This window comes from Mastigoproctus giganteus, chromosome 1, assembly GCF_048544385.1.
Source record: "Mastigoproctus giganteus isolate SK-2022 chromosome 1, ASM4854438v1, whole genome shotgun sequence".
Lineage (NCBI taxonomy): Eukaryota > Metazoa > Arthropoda > Arachnida > Uropygi > Thelyphonidae > Mastigoproctus > Mastigoproctus giganteus.
Genome location: NC_143575.1, coordinates 213,751,950 through 213,769,320, shown reverse-complemented (window position 1 = coordinate 213,769,320; position 17,371 = coordinate 213,751,950). Strand labels below are relative to the sequence as shown.

Below are 17,371 nucleotides of genomic sequence, written 5' to 3'. Positions count from 1 at the left end.
CTGTGCGATACTTCCATAACTGTCTGTCTATTTATGTGTTTTCTTAATTTGTAGCTAGAACTGTGATATTTTAAGAATCATAGCTCCTCTTCTTGTAATAGTGCATGCTACTCGTACTTGATAATGCCAGTAAATATGAATTCCACAGAGCTTAAAAACACTTATAAAACTGAAATATTATAGGCGCCAGAAGTCAGATTGTAGGAAGAAACTTAAATAAGCTATCTTCGTTTGTAAAGTTTGTTTAAATATACAATGTAGGGAATTTCTCTAACATCCAGGTACGTGCCTTGCTAGTTTAAGATCCCACATAACTGGCTCTTACAGCAGCAGTCGTTGCAAATGCTATTTAAAAGCGGCGTCGGGACTAATTGCGTACAATAAAACCTTGGTGTTTGGTTGCTTCCTCGTGCTTATTATTACTTTATGGTAATGACATTATACATTACTAATGCATACCGGTATTAATACTCATTTTGGGGCCTTAACGAAGCAGCCAGAATCCATCACTCGAAACGCGAATTAAATACAATTAGCAATGATTCGCTCATAACACATTCGTATCACGGATTTAGTTCCATAGAGGCTCCCTTCCTGCATAAGCTTCGGAAATAAATTAATTCGGCCGAGGATAATTGCTTTATACACGGATCTTGTAAGAAGTTTTAAATTGCCCCGAGAGGCATTTCGCTGTTCGAGGCAGCAAAACAAACAGAGGAAGGAAGTGACGTGGGAAACAGCAGCAAAAATGAATTCCAGCCCCTCCTTTAGGGAATCCATCTTCATTTCGTACATTTTAAAAAGTGTGGCGAAAGAAATTATGTAAAGTGTTCGACGTCTAACGGCCCCCATCTCCGCGTTGTGTACTTTGTTTGTGTATCACAGAACTCTGTGAAAGCCAGAGGTTTAAAAAGTGTAAGGTGTATGTTAGCATTGGGTAGTGTCGTGTTATGTTGTTCTTCTGACCATTTAGCCGTTGGGCCCCTAGTGGGCCCCCCACTTACCCCCGAGGAGGCAGGTCAGGTAGTAGTGGGATCGCTTAAGTACTCTGGCAGGCTCTGCAACCTAATTTCCGAAGATTTCAGTGGCAAGGGCCTAAAAAAAATATAATAAATAATAAAAATAAATAAAGTAAAAAAAATGTGACAAGTTAAGAGTAGGGGTAGAGTCTGAAGGAGGGGGGACAGGTAGAAACATGGGGGATGATAGGGCAGACAACCCTAACCTGGTCAGTGGGGACAAGCCCGACCAGAAGAAAAGAGGGGACGGGACGGAAAACCGTCCCCTCCCCCTGCCCAAGGGATGGGGATTAAAAGTGAACTGGGTTAGAGCGCCCCGTTCAGGTTGCCAATGTCAACAGTCACTTTCAGGTAATGGATCCATTATCCGAGACAAGAAGTACATTCAGGAGGCTGGCAATTAGTGTTATTTTGCCTCCTCCGGGTGTTTCTTGGGTCTTCCTTGCCTTATCAATGGCCATTTTCTGGAAAGGTCAGGTCCAGTTTAATTGCGTCTAATAGGACTAAGTCACAGTTAGGAGTTGATGGTCTAAGTTTCCATTTCTCACTGACAACCATGGTGTATCTCCAGTGGCTGTGTTGGCTCCCGATCGAAGTACGACACATCCGGTCTTGTAAGATCGCTCCTGGTCAACAAAGGTAGGTCGTAACAGTTTGATTTCACTCTCATTGTCTCAAGTCAGTAATTGGTAGTAGTATATGCCAATTCTCAGTGGGTCCTGAGGATATTGATCCATCCGGTAGGTGTTGTTATTCTCAAGATGCAATTTTAAGTCCAGTGGTTTCAGTTCCCTGTGTCTCTCATTGGAAGCGCCATTATTTTGCCAGTTCGTCCAAATGGCTTGTCAATTTCTGGTTAGTTTAGAATGCAACGGTTCCCAAGCAGGGGTTCGCGAAAGTGTTCCAGGGGGTTCGCAATAAAAATTCTATAATGGCGTCTGCTTAGATTTACATAGGTATATTATTGTAATTGGTAGTTGTATATGCCAATTCTCAGTGGGTCCTGAGAATTTTTTTTTTTTTTTATTAATTATTATTATTATTATTTTTTTTTTTTGGCTGGTACAGTAAGCCTATGGCTTATGCCGTAGGCTTTCTTGCATCATGCGGCCATTACTAATACTAAACTGCAAAATATAATTAATAATAAACAAGTAAAATAAAATTAAATAAAAAGTAAAAATTTCCAAAGAAATAAACCACATCTCCCATTATTCCTGATAATTAGTTTACTATCTTACAGTATAGCATGTTAAATAATTGTTTTCCATACTAAATTTTTTTTCATTCTCAAGGATCGTTGTTATGTACAGGTACTTTTTTTTTAGAACCTGTAATACTTAATATCGTGCATGGGTTGAAGGTTGGAAAGTTGAAAGAAAATACTTGTTGACATTAAACGTGAACTTCTGTAGATTGTAATTTTCAGGAAATACTTATGAAGGATGTTCCATAAAACAGCAGTTGAACGAATAAATAAGGAAAAATGAAAAATTGGTTCTGTGAGTTTGAACTTGGAAAGCAAAATGATGTTGACTGGTGGCAGCACGTGTTCGGACTGCTTTGAAAGAGAGACCAGGGATGTTGTTTTGTTGTTTTTTTGGTTTTTAGGAGCATTAGCAACTAAGGCCATATTGCTCCGGGATATGCGGAGGCCATTCCATGACCTTCCCGCATCCTCCGTATTTGGTGGTGACAGGCTCGAACCTCGGTCTAATCAAGAAGCGTGTGCTACGCACTGCTGAGAGACCAGGGATTATAGAAGCCAATTCAGAAGAACAGTGCCATGCAAGTATCTATAGAATAGGCATGCAACAGAAACAGAAAGTCTATGAGACAGAGTGGAGCGACTCTGTTAGAGACGACACTTTAATTAACCTAACTTCCCTCTTCTGAATGGAATCTAGAAGTCTAAGAGCGGTTTTGGAGGCACCGCCCCAGATGTGGGAACAACATTAGCATTAGTAGAGGCATATGATGCAAGAAAGCAAGCTTATGCAGCATCAGCAAAAAAAAAAAAACTTCTTCTCCGTTCGTTCGAAATACCTGTCCAGCTGAGCCTTAAATTTATTTAGGCTATCAACTTCCACAACAAGGGATGGAAGTCTGTTCCACCAACCAACTACCCGCTGGATAAAGGCAAATTTCCGCACATCTATCCTACATGTCTTTCCTCAATTTGAATTTATGCCCTCTCAGGTGATTATTCTGAGCAAGAGGAAGAATCCCATCATCATTGAGCATGCTCAAACCATTCAAGGATTTATACACCTCTATCAGATCACCTTGCCGGTGCCTAGTCTCCAGAAACTGTAATTTGCAAAACTTAAGCCTTTCTTCGTCAGAGCAACCCTTTGTTCCATTCACTAATCTTGTTGCCCTTCTCTGTACTCGTTCCAGCAGCTCTACATCCTTCTCGAAATGAGGCCTCCAGACCTGTATACAGTACTCAAGGTGTGGCCTGACCATTGCCTTATACAAGGGAATAATCACCTCCTTATCCCTGCTAGAAAAATTCCTGTATATCATTGACAAGACACCATGAGCTACTCTTGTAGCCCGTCTGCACTGCTCAGAGAACTTCATATCTGCCTACACAATTACCCCCAGGTCCTTTTGATTCTCTACCACTGTCAGTGTAGTACCACAGAGTTGATACGTTGCTCTGGGGTTACTGTTTCCCATATGTAGTACTTTACATTTGTCAATGTTAAACTTCATTTGCCACCTCTCAGCCCATCTGCTCAACTTTTCCAGATCCACATTCCATGGTAAGGCGGATTTGCGATTTTCTACAGAGTCAACAAGTGTTTGGAAGGAAAGTAATGCGAGAGCGAAAGAGAAAACCCAGTTTATTAGATGCAGAGGAAGCAATATTTGTAATGTGCTTGTGCCAAGAGAGATTAGAAGTCAGGGTAATGTCCCCAAGATCTTGCCTAGAAATCGGAGCGTCATCGAAGGTAAGCATAGGAGCAGAAGAATCCTTTTTGCAAGATATAAGACAGGACTGAGTTTTAGAAGGATTGAAATTAAATTATCTTTGCCCCACTGGAGAATTATCTGGAGATAAGCATTTAAAGATATGACAGTGGATACTCTAGAAGTTGCATCTGTTTTTGCAGGGCAAAGTTTCTCAAAGTGGAATGAAATGTACTATCGTCAGCAAAACTATGGATAGTATTTCCGGTCAATAGTAGAAGGTCATTAATATACGAGAGGGAAAGAGTGGGAGAAAACTGAACCTTGGAGGTCACCAGCATTAGTGGAGGAGTTAGAAGACAGAGAGCCGTCTAACATCACCCGCAAATGAGCGGTCAGAGAGAAAACTGGATACTCCGTTACAAAGAACAGCTAGCAAACTATAGGATGGAAGCTTATTTAGAAGACCTTTATGCCAAACACGACCAAAAGCCTTTGAAATGTCAAGAGCAATGAGGCTTGAGTTTCACTAAACGTTTCCATTAAATTTGTCCATAGATGGGTAACATAAGCCAGAATATCACCAGTAAAACGACACTGAGGGAATCCATACTGGCGATCGTTGATCAGATGAAAGATTTCCAGATAGTTTAAGAGTTGGCGGTTAATTGATTTCTCTATTACTTTGGAAAGAGTAGACGTAATCGCAGTAGGACGATAATGTCACCGATAAAAAGGGTGACAAATCCCTTCCATCCACTTGAATGGAAGGGATTTGTCACCCTTTTTAGGAACTGGCTGGATATGAGCAAATTTCCAGGCAGAAGAAAAAACACCTTTGGAATAAGAAAGTGAAAAAATGACTACACAAAACAGGAGCAAGAATTACTCTAAACTACACAAAACAGGAGTCGGGTGTTGTCGTTTTTCAGTTGCCTCTCATTAGAAGTATTTATTTCGTTGGTCATTTATGTCAGGTCAGTTTGTCTAAGTAGTTTGTCCATTTCCGATCAGTTCAGTCATATAGTCAATTCCATGGCAGGCGTCAGTAAGGTCCATGCTAATGATCTCTGTGGATGACAATTAATGTCCTGCGTCGGGCAGAAAGTTCCTGTGCATATTTAGTAAAAGCCTTGTACTCTTCTGGTGAGTCGAGGAGATGTGATTCCAGATTCCGCGGGAAGTAAGTGATTGTTGTCATTAACCGGCAGCGAAGGTCCTCATAATGGGTACAGTCAAACATAATGTGGTGCCAGGTCTCTGCCTCCCCGCATGTGCAGTATGGGTCCTCGATGATCCCAAAGTTGGTTAATTTTGCGTTGAATGATCCATGGCCGGTCAATAGGTAAGTTGTGAATAGTCCAGGATGGAACCAAGTTGGGGGCTTTGGATACATCCTGTGAATACTGGGCAAGAACATTTTTGTGATTTCGCCTTTTGTTGATGAAGTCCATCGATCTTGCCATGCCTGCTGTAGATGCCTTTGGAGTCTAGTTTTCTCTGCCTTCTGATTCGCTGTTGGATCTGTGGTGAAATTCAAAAAGGTGCAGGGCAATCCCTTGGCAATGTAATATGCCATGCCGCAGTGAATTATCTCAAGGTCCGGAGGGAGGGCCCCAGCAAGGACCTGGAGGGCGTGTGTACCGGTTGTACGGCAGGCACGGGTGATGGTGAGTAGTATCGACCGTTGGTTTGTGTTCAATGTTCTTCGGTTTACTGCAGTTGCAGCTTTACGGAACCAAACAGGAGAAGCGTAAGTTACTGCAGGTAGGAATGTAATCTTATAATAGAGTGACAGGGTGCGCTTATTGAGTCTCAAATCCCGTCTTGTGATTCTGGCAACCAGTGCAGAGTAATTCTTAATCTCTGTTCATATGTGCTTCAAGTGGCATTGAAATGATAGATGAGGGTCCAAGATGACGGCAAGATATTATTTTAGCTGGTTTACCAGTTTGATAGTTGTATTATCAACTTTTATCTGTGGTGGTCTCTGTAGTAAAGTGTAAAGTGTGTTTAGGGTCAAGCGGCACCAGGGGTTTCCCCCATCTCCGCGTAGTTTACATTGTGGGTGAACCAGTTGACTGGAAAAGCCAGAGATTTAAAAGTGTATGGACTTTGTATATATTTGATGCCTTGTACCGTTGTTCATCTGGTCATTTAGCCGCCAGACCCCTACTGAGGCCCGACGTTGTCCCACTTTAGCCCCGTGGAGGCAGACCAGGTACTCACTAGTATATAGTTCATTCTGGCAGGTCCTGCCACCTAATTTCCTAAGATTTCAGTGGCTAAGACCTTAAAAAAAAAAAAAAAAAAAAAAAAAAAATCGCGTACGCGTCGCGGGGAGCGCTAGAAGTCCAAAATGTTGAGCAAAATTAATTTAGATTGGTGATTTTAGATTGTGTGGGGCGTGTTCACGTTGCTATCAGATAGAGTGGGGTGAAGGCTGAAGACTGGGGGGCAAATAGACAGAAATATGGAGCCGAAAGGGAAGGCAACTCCAGTTTACAGTGGGGCATGCCCATGCCCCACCAGAGGGAAGAAATAGGGTGGCAGGGTGGGGAGGGGACAGTATACTGTCCCCTCCCCAACCTGCCAGGAAGAGGTGAGACAGTGAGCCAGACAAGAGAGCTGGCTCAGGTTGCCAATGTGGCCTGTGTGCATGGGTGGGAGCAAACCAGACCGCAGGGTCAGGTCCGCACCATCCAGAAAAACTTGAGGCCCAGCAGAGGCGATCCAATGTTGGTTTGGCTGAACAGGTTGTGCAAAATGTCACAGTTGGGAGTCATTCATGGGACTGTTGTCCCGTCCGGTAGTCAATGTTCTGGGAAGTGGAGTTTTCTCACTTCTCATAAGAGTTCCAGTTTTGTCTTGCATGAAGGATCAAACAGTCAAACCTGACATCTGGTTGGGGGTCTCTGAGAAGCTTTGTTTGACACATCTATTCGAAGTTTGCAGGCAGAGGAATGGTCAAGCGTCTAGCATACAGGTTCTGGGCAAACTTGGTGAACGCTATATATGAGGCTTCATCTTCCAGTAAGTAGTGTTCCCGGTTTTTGGGATTAAGGCGCACTTGGATGATTAATTCAACACGAAGATCTTCATAAAATTCGCAGTCATACATCTGGTGTCCCCAGGTCTCCACAGAGCCACATGCACACATTGGGTTGTTTTCGAGTCCGAGAAGGTGTAATTTGTGGCGGATCGCTCCATGTCCTGTTAGGAGATACGTGCTGTACAATCCAGGGCAAAGCCATACCGGATACTGTGGGTATATTTGTTGTAGATCGGGGAGGAACCTCCGCGTGACTTCCCCTTTTGTGGAGGTCGTCCAGCGCTGCTGCCATATCGATCGCAAATAGATCTGGAGTCTTTTCTTCTCCACTGTCCGATTTGCAGTTGGGTCTGTGGTGTGATCTTGGAAGGTAGTTGGATTTCCGCGTCTAAGCTGCTGTAACATGCCTAGGCGAATCACTTCAAGATCAAGAGGGAGGGTCCCAGTGAGTACTTGCAGCGCATGAGTAGATACAGTGCGGCACGCTCTGGTGAGGGTTAATAAAATCGGTCGGTGAATGATGTTGAGTAGCCGACGATTTACCGCCGTAGAGGCCTTATGGTGCCAGACACCTAGGCGCCTCCGTAGCCAGGTGGGAAGGAGCAGCAGTGCGTAGCACACGCTTCTTGATTAGACCGGGGTTCGAGCCCGTCACCCCCAAATACGGAGAATGCGGAAAGGTCAGGGAATGACCACCGCATATTCCGGAGCAATATGGCCTTAGTTGCTAATGCTCCTAAATAACAAACAAACAACAACAAACAACAAGCCAGACACCAGAAGCATATGCAATCGCAGGGATGATGGCTGCTTTGTAAAGTATTGCAAGGGTCTTCTTTTCAGCCCCCAGTCGCGGCGGGTAATCCTGGCAAGCATGGCAGCATAGTTTTTCATTTTCTTCTGGATGTATTTTAAGTGGGGTGTAAATGATAAATTTCGGTCCAGGATCACTCCTAGGTTCTTGAGTTCTGTGGCCAACTTGATCGTTCTGTTGTAGATTTTTATCTGCGGTGGTCTGGTAGGAGTTAGATATCCCTTTAGTAGGATAGATTGGGTTTTGGTGGCAGAGATATTAAGGTGATGAGTTTCGGTCCACTCTCTTAGTGTAGAAAGTGCTGAGTTGGCAAGCGTTTCCAGTTGTGCTCTTGAATCAGCAGAGAGGATTAGGGAGAGGTCTCTGTAGTGTGATGAACTTTTTCGTGTTTCACCGGCAGTATGTGTAATAGTGACTTTACTTAAGGAAATGTATTCGTGAATTTAGCTCTCACCGCCAACTCTTTTTATAATTCTGTCACGTACCGCATGATCATTGAGATCAATCAGTAATAAACGACAGCAGCAAATCGTTAAGAACTCATAAAGAGAGAAAAGCATTCAGATATGACTTAACGTACGTGCTTGGTTTATTAGAAGCATTTCTAACAATTATTTAATCGCATTTCTAACAATTATTTAATCGCATTTCTCCTAATATAAGTGTCATTAATGACGTGTTTCAACTATTGGTATCAACCATATTGAAGAATGTTTTCATGATTGAGTTTAGAGAGGATTTTTCACGGATGAACTGCAAATGTCAAGTCACATATGAATAGCATAAAGACCGTTTCGATGATATATTTCACGCCTGTAGCATTTCAGCTTATTTCAAAATGGGAAACATTTTAGCTGTTTTCTCTATATAGTTTCGACTTACCCTCTTTTGACTTACACATATTTGGACGCCTTAAAAATTTTTTTTTTAAAAATAAAAACTTTTACAGTCAGACAATAACGTGCAGTAGATGATTATTCCTTCAGCCATACCATGTGCAGTAGATGAGTTTATTCCTTCAGCCATACCATGTGCAGTAGATGAGTTTATTCCTTCAGCCATACCATCACCATTCTTTGGGAAGGGTATCGTGTCCCAGAAAACAATTTCCATCAAAACATTGGGACATGTTCCTTGGTAGTTTTGAAGATTTCATTTAGGTAAGCAAACATTTCATGTAGGTTTTCATCTCTGTCCACGTTTCATTCTAAGAAGCGTTATAGAAAAACATAACGTTTTGGTATTTTTGATGCTAGTGAAAATTAAATAATTATATTCATTCTGTTCTATTTGCATTTAAATGGAATAGAATGGACTGCACTACTCTTTCATTAGTAACCTCAGTATAAGATCAAATACCAGCGAAATTCTGAATCTTATTATTGTTTTGTTTTTTTGCATCAAAGCAATTAAGGTTATGAGGCATCAGATTATGCCCTCGCAAGTAGCATACCAGGTAGAAAACGCCTGGGTTCGAATCCCAAAAATTCCTCCCGTCAATAACGGGAGGAATTTTTATGAGCCTTTTCACAACAGGGCTGAGTTATTCGGTCGCTGACAATGATAGTATGGTTTTTATTCCCCAGAAACTCTGGTTTTTCGTCCAGCAAACAGGCCAGGGAAATCGACCGTATAATACACGCAATTTACAGACGCCTCATTGCCTTAGTTGTTTTGGCGATTAAAACACACACACACACATTAGTGTATTTTGTGTCTAGATATAAGTTTTTTCCTGTTTTGCAAGTTTATTGAAAACAATTGTCTATTTGACAGTTTTCTTTGTAAAATTAAAGTAGAAAAGTTAAAAGTGCCACGATCAAGGTATCACAAAAAATTATAACATGGAAATCCCTCTTTGGGGGCTAGTTATGAATAAAACCCCTGTACCAAAGAGGGAAAAAAAAACTTAGAACTGTAGAGAAAACTTAGATCACATGCTGTCTTCTATTAAGATCAGAGATTCTCAACTTTGATTAACTTGAATATCGGTATCGAAAAATTGCAATTTTATTTTATATTCTAGTACAGTGAAATTGTCCTTTTAATGGAAAACATGTTAGGTACTTTTCTAGCATACTACTTCGACTAGTACCAACATCGATAAACGACAGGTTGGGAACCGCTGCTGTATAGTAATTTCTCTATGCTGTTTGATGAGTGATTAACAAACTGATATTTAAGATTTGAGTGATCTGCGGCCATTTACATGTACAGAACTGTACGCTTTACATCTCTCAAACATTGATGAAATAACGGTCCAAGGTATCTAAATTAAATCACTCTTATACCACGTACGAAAATTGTTGCTGACTGCAACAAGAAGAAATACTTGAAGGGTGATAAGCAATAATGAACTAAATTATTAAACAAACTATAAAAAGAAAAAGGTAACCAAATAAACAAATAGCCTCCGTATCCGAGTGGTCAAGCGCGAGGATACAAAAAAAGAAGTCACAGGTCACTTTGAGTGACTTGTGACTACTTAATGCGGTATGATATTCTTGTATTCTCCCTATCTTGTGAATTCCTCTGACCTTATGTGGTCGTCTCGGAATATAAACAGAAAATCATTTATTTTTATTTTTTTAAAGTTTATTAAAAAATGTATTTAATTTTGACCTTCTACCCATTTAACAAACCATATATCCAATGAACAATCGATAGTACGGAGTCCATCAGTGTAGGTACCTCCGTGGGCAGGAGCAGCAGTGCGTAGTACACGCTTCTTGATTAGACCGGGGTTCGAGCCCGTCACCACCAAATACGGACTATGCGGAAAGATCAGGGAATGACCACCGCATATCCTCGGAGCAATATCGCCTTAGTTACTAATGCTCCTAAAAACCAAATAACAAACAAACAACCACCATCAGTGTAACCTCAATTGAGGATAGAGTCCTCCGATGTTCTTTTCTTTAATCTTCTCCCATTGAATATAAATTCTATCCAAATTATAGATAGGATTTACACTTGTCAGAACAGAATGACAGAACAGAACACTACATTTCGCCTTCCCTTCATTAAGTTTGGCACACCCCTCTCCACAAACAGTTACAAACTTTCTGATATCCACTATCGTTGCCTTAAATTCTAATTCCAGCGGAGGGAAGCAAAGTTAGTTAACTTCAGTTCTTCTAAACGCAAGCCGTCTCATTTCTGCTGCTCATGTTCAACAACAGATTTCTATGCAAGGTCACATCTCCTTACCGGGGATAATCCTGACTTCTAACCGCTCTTGGCATAAGCATATCAAAAATATTGGTTCTCTGCATCGAAACAAAACTGATTTTCTTTCATTCTCGGCGTTACTTTTCTTCTAACAGCCAGTGACTCTAGAAATCTCAAATCCTCCCTACCCATGTTTAAGAGAAGGTTTGGGTGGTTCCCCAGAACTTCTCTTAAACTCCTATACTCTATCCAGAAGAGAGTAGTCAGGTTGATTAATGATCCGTCATTTACAAACTCACTCCACTTCTTGTCATACTGACATTGTCTCTGCTACATGCCTTTTCTATAAAAATTTCCTTAGGTGCTGACCTTCGGAATTGGCATTTGTAATTCCTCCTTTCTTCCTAACGAGTCCTAGCTAGTGAAAATCAGCTCATAGTTCTAATCCAAACTCACTGAACTTACTTTTCCTATTCCTCGATTATCCCTTCCGTTTCTGCTCTTTGGGACAGCCTCTCAGTTTTCCCAAAAATTGAAGTCCAGCGTCAACAAGTATCTTCTATCCTCTCGGCGCTCATACTCCTTTATTATAACCTACAGGTTCCAGTAACCTTTACGTGTTTGGAACCACCAAAACATCACCCGAAAAGAGCCTTGTCGTTTTCCTAAAATATGGTTTCCTACTCATAGCAGTCCAACAATTTTTCTGCAAATCGCAGAATAATTGTTGGATGCTAACTTTCCGCACTAACTTGTTTTAATACTCGGATGCATTAATATGTTTCTCTTCCTGCAGGACAATTCTGAAAAAGTGAAGCGCTTATTCAGTCAACCAGCAGACTTCCCTCGTCAACCCCTATCCCAGCGTAATTCCTGGCCTTCAAGTCGAAGAAGGCAGAAGGTGAAATCTGCTCCACACTCCCATTCTCTTGACTTTTCTCTGGTGAGACGGTATTTTTTTGTTAAAACGCATAAAATTATTAGAAGTCACGATTAAATTTTTTTAATATACTTAATGTGAGTGGTTATCTAAAAAATCTTTAATAATAGTACTTTTTATACACACACTAATACTTTTAACTAGAGCCGCAGACAGAGGTGAAAGTGATTCTTGCATTGTTGCTATTGGTACATGCAGCAGCCTGGAAAGGAAGGATTCTAGGATTTCAGACCCTGCTGTGAGTCATCATGAAACGAATGAATACATGGGCTATGTTAGGGTAACTAAGAGTAAGAACACGTAAATGTACAATAACGACAAATTGAAAATAAATTTGATGAATTTGAAGTACTGATTGTCATCAAATGCAGGTATTGCAGGAATAGCGGAGACATGGTGCTGAATTTGAATATGGGGAGTAAAATGTATACAGGAAGGATATAGTGTAATTTGACTAGCGGCACCCCCAACTCCGCGATTGGTACTCTTTGACGTGTGCAGAACTCTGTACAGGCCAGATGGTGTGAGTTAGTGAGTGTTTGTTAATTGTTAAAAAAAAAAATTAAAACTGTTTTATTAGGGTCACCTGGAAATGTAATTTCAACTACCCATGCGTATTGCGTGTGTTCTCTGGTCGATTTGCCTGCTTTGCTGGACGAAATACTCCAGTTTTACTTCTTGGGAAAAAAAACCTTGCTATCTACACCTGAGACCGACTAACTCAGCCACAGAGTGAAAAAAGCCAATAAAAATTCCTCGCGTCATCGACGGGAGGAATCGACAGGAGCAAAGTGGCATTAAGGGAATATTACTGCTATGGAAAAAGGGATGGTTCAGTGGAAGAAGACAAAGAGTGGTTATCCATGGGCACTACTCTTCGTGGACTAATGTTATTAGTGGAGTTCCCCAAGGTTCAGTGCTGGGTCCATTGTTGTTTTCAATATTTATCAATGATATTGATGAAGGTATATCAGGCTTAATGTCGAAGTTTGCAGATGGTACGAAGTTTCGCAGGGTGGTTAACGACAGTCATCCGGGTGAGCTACTGCAACAAGACCTAGGAAAATTGGGTCAGTGGGCTGAGAAATAGCAATTGAAGTGACAAATAGAACATTGACAAATGCAAGGTACTGCACATGGGTAGCAGTAACCCCAGGGTAACTTATCAACTGGGTAGTACTACACTCAGGGTAGTGGAGAATGAAAAAGGCCGTGGTAATTGTGCAGTCAGACATGAAATTCTCTGAGCAGTGCAGACATTCTGCCAGGACAGGTCATGGAGTTGTGTCATTGGTATATAGAAACTTTGCTAGCAGGGATGAGGAAGTGATTATTCCTTTGTTTAAAGTTTAGGTCTCATCTTGAGATCACATTTATATGTATCTGTTCAGATACATATAAATACCACACTCGTAAATCTTACATAAGAACACGCAAACCGTGCAGACTGTCTAAAGCTAACAATACTGCATTAAAATTACATTTAATCTATAGATTTCTATTTGTCCGATTTTAATTAAATTTGGAGAACTCTTCTTTCTGTATGAACAAAATATACAATTTCGTGAAAATCTGTTCAGTGGGAGTCCCTTTACTACATGCGGACGGACAGACATGATAAGGACAGTAGGCGCTTATGCATATATGCTAACGCACCTAAAAGCGCATTAAAGACTCTTTTTGGTTGGATTAAACAATTTTCGAAACTAACAACAGGTGTAAATGTCCTTTAAAGAATTAATCCTGAAACGTAACGTTAAATCTGTTAAGGCCAAAATTCAAGTGACCTATGTCAGGAGTGCAGAAGAGCTAACCGTTCATTGAATTAAAAAATTATTTGGATGGGAGTGATAGAGACGACTTTAAAAAGAAGTATACAGATATGAAAATTTTACTATAAAAAGTTGCCACTAGGCATATATAAATAATAATAAATAATCGCTACCCTTAGCATTTAATAGGATACTGTGCCTATTAAATGCTAAGGACAAGAAGGTTGAAATTTTTCAAATTCCCAAAATTCCTTTGAGTTTTTAAGTAACGCTTTTTTAAGCGCCCATTAGCTTCAACATGGCTGCCCATTCGCATATAATAATAACGCGACTCCCAATAAACGAATTTTCATGAAATTGTATACTTGTCTCTGTTAGAGAGTTTTGTCGAGCTACTCTGAATATTATTGAAATCAGGCAAACTGTCCTAAACTTAGACATTTTTCTTTCATACATATTAGTATTACACTGGTGTACAAAATTTAAGGACCAGTCAGGTTTTCATCTGTAGCTTCTCATAGGAGTGGCCTGGATATGGGAAAAGCATACATAAATGATGAAGGAAACAAAACGGTACAGAGGGACTTTATTCAAAAATGGCAACATAACACTGGCTGTCATGATACAGATGCCAAAGGTAGAACAAAGAGGTGGTCCTCAGTAGGAGATATGGCTACCCCTAATGTCGATGCAGGCTTTGCACCGCCTGTCCATAGAACAATGTTGTTGATAAGTTCTTGCGGTAACACGAACTCGGGGCCAATGGCACCTCGGAACAGACGCACATGGGGAAGGATTACCTCAGTACAGTAGCTTGCATCGGTTACAGTACCGCCTTCCAGTATCTGGAGTTGTGTATGTCCATCCAAGATAACGCCTCCCTAGACGAGAACACCTCGACCGCCATAACGATCCCTTTCAGTGATGTTTGCGGGCTGATACCGTGTGGCAGCCTCTCGCCAGATTAGCTGAAGTCCAGAATCGCTGCTGAGACTGAATCTATCCCCATCAGTAAAGAGTACCTTAAGTAAAGATTTTGTGGTTGTAACCTTTAGAAATAGTGTTGGTCCTTAAGTTTTGCACACCAGTATAGTAGTACTGAAAGGAAATCGATGCAAGAATGCCAAGCCAGGCCAATTCAGCATTAGCGTAAAATTAAAAATTAAAAAAATAATAAAATAAAATAATTACGCTTTATAATGATTTAACATTGCGTGCATACTTTCTGAAAAACCTGCTCTTTCTATACTGTTACTAAGTGAAAACCATGACTAATTACCCGCAAAGTTGTGGAATTTGGCGTCATTGTTAAATCAATTTTTTTTGCACAAAGTGTGTTATTGTTGATACCTCATTTTTGGATTACGTTCTGGCTATAATCTTGATACAACATTTATAATACTGTATTTATTTTAGTCAACATACCTTAATTTTCCAAAGGAAAACTTCGACAGAATTGAATGCACACTTATAAAAATAACAGCTTGAACCTAATGAACCGAGTCCCACTATAAATAGCATCAGTATGGTTGTGGCGACTTATTTAAGCCCTCTTGTAGGGGGGAAGGGGGTAGTAGTTTACAAAGTGTTTAGAGTAAATGATCCATTTTAGTCTCCGATCCACAACTGGTCCACATACTATATTTTTTTTATCTTAAGTCAATCAAATATTGTATTTTAATGGTAGATTGTTTGTCTTTTCAGACAAATTCTTCATCTTTTGGTCCTGGTGACTTGTGGTTAGTGGAGTTTCCAGCCAAGGAAGATACCACCAAGGCAGCACCTACACCTATTGAAGCTACAAGCGACAGCGAACTCGACAGTAATGACGACATTCCCGAGACGATCCCTGAAGAGACACTAGAAGATGAGCCGCCTGCAGAAGAAGTGATTAAAGAACCCACAGTGAACAGTAACGACTGGGAAATACAAATGCTCGTGCAGGAATTCGAAAAAAATCTGCGGTACAAACGTAGACACTCGAGTGGCGAGGTACTGACTTGGGAACGGGCACTAAGCCCACTGGTTCATGGAAGACCTCTGCAAAAGATGAGTTCGGATCTCAAAGTAGGAAGATCTTTGGGAAGAAGGCACAGTCTATTTGATGATGAGCTTTTGACTTCGTGGTCACACAGAAGAACACTGAGGTCAAATGTCTGCGGGCGACCACCTTCTCTTCCTCACCTGGTGCCTAAAAGTCACTACAGTAGGGAACAGCGACATTCTCCTTTTGGTGTACCAAGGACACCGTTGAATGCTGCTCAGCCTCGAGATCTCCTAGGAGACACTACGAGTGACATTACAGCGGTAATGTATGGCAATAGGAGATTCGGATTCCGTGCTCGACAACGAAGACGAAACTTTCGCCGTCGACAAACCAGTCTCAAGGAGAAGAGTTCGGATTCGAAACCAACCGACCTTCATCTTCCCGGATATACGCCAACTACCAACCTATCGAGGTGGCTTAGTTTGGACGACTCTAGGAGACAAGGAGTTGACGTTCACTTGCAGAAGCCGTCTTTAGGTAGTGAAACTTACTCCGATCTTGGGTGGGGAAGTTCCCCCGACGACCCTTCTACTTATCCCACACCTGTGGGGGCTCAGTGGATGGCGTTTCCTTCAACGAACACAGTGCTCGACTCCAGCGCATCACCAAAGAATGTGGAATGCTCCGTATGGCCGTCTTCTCCGAATCTTCCCACAATCACGGAGGACGACTACGCGCACCCCAGCAAATCCTTTTGTTCGCCATCTAGTCGGAGTGCCAGCCAAGAGTGTCTAGCAACCAGCCTCTCACGAAGTGCTGCCGAGTGTAGCGACGGACCTGTTCGTGACTCGAATGTTGAATCTCTTCCATCTGCCTCTGAAGCCGTAGCGCGTTTGGAAACAGCGTTGGAAGGTGTCCACATCGAAGCGGGTTCGGAGAAATCTGATCCCAGCGAGCACGGAGAGGAGTCGCCCCTGATACCGTTTGCTCAAAGTAGTGAAGAAAGTGTTGTGATATGCATCCCCGAATGCGAGCCGCTTCTCACTCCGCCATAGCTGTTCCGTAGTTTATTTCTAACTCTTCCGGCTGCGCTGTTGAGCCTAGGTGCTCTGGTGTTCTCTTCCTAGTATAACCAAGGTTTATAAAGTTTACGGCGCGCCCTCTCTTGAGGGATGTACTCTGAAAGTTTCATAAAAATAGCTGCATCAGTAGCACAGCTAGATGTCACGTTTTTTCACTATTTCATTTCTGCTCACGTTCATAATTATTCGGTTAAAACTGGCACTCTTTGGATACTTTTAGAAACACGTGATCAGTTCACGAAGTTAAATCTAGTCATCAGATGTTTAAGAGGTGTAATCATTTAGTAGTGTCAAGAGAAAACACCCAACGTTACTTTTCATATTTTGCTGCCTTATTAAAATAATTTCGAAGTCAAAACGCTGAATTCATAAGCAACCGTACATGAGGAGGCTGTTTTGTGAAAAATGGAGGAAAAAAAAAAAAAGAAAAGAAAAAGAAAGAGTCCTTCACTGAAACATCGAAATATTAACTACCAGCTTGTCTACAAAAGCGGTTTCTGCGATAATGTTAGAAAGAACAAGGACCTCTAAAGTCCAGTCTCCGATTGGAGGAGATATTTTAACTTTTTCATCTTAATTAATGTTAGAAATCTGGGATTTTATTATTATTGCAGA

At 41.3% G+C, this 17,371-nt stretch overlaps 1 protein-coding gene across 1 annotated transcript in view; it reads left to right on the top strand.

Annotated features, from left to right (window-relative positions):
* The window catches only part of Cngl (Cyclic nucleotide-gated ion channel-like), a gene marked incomplete at its 5' end in the record, with an annotated part of 316,907 nt that extends 299,805 nt beyond the window's left edge, over positions 1-17,102 (top strand). The window contains 2 exons of the mRNA XM_090368676.1: positions 11,772-11,918; positions 15,392-17,102. Of these exons, the coding sequence (XP_090224802.1) occupies positions 11,772-11,918; positions 15,392-16,729 (1,485 nt within the window). The remainder of the gene's footprint in view (positions 1-11,771; positions 11,919-15,391) is intronic.
* Between the last annotated feature and the right edge of the window lie 269 nt (positions 17,103-17,371).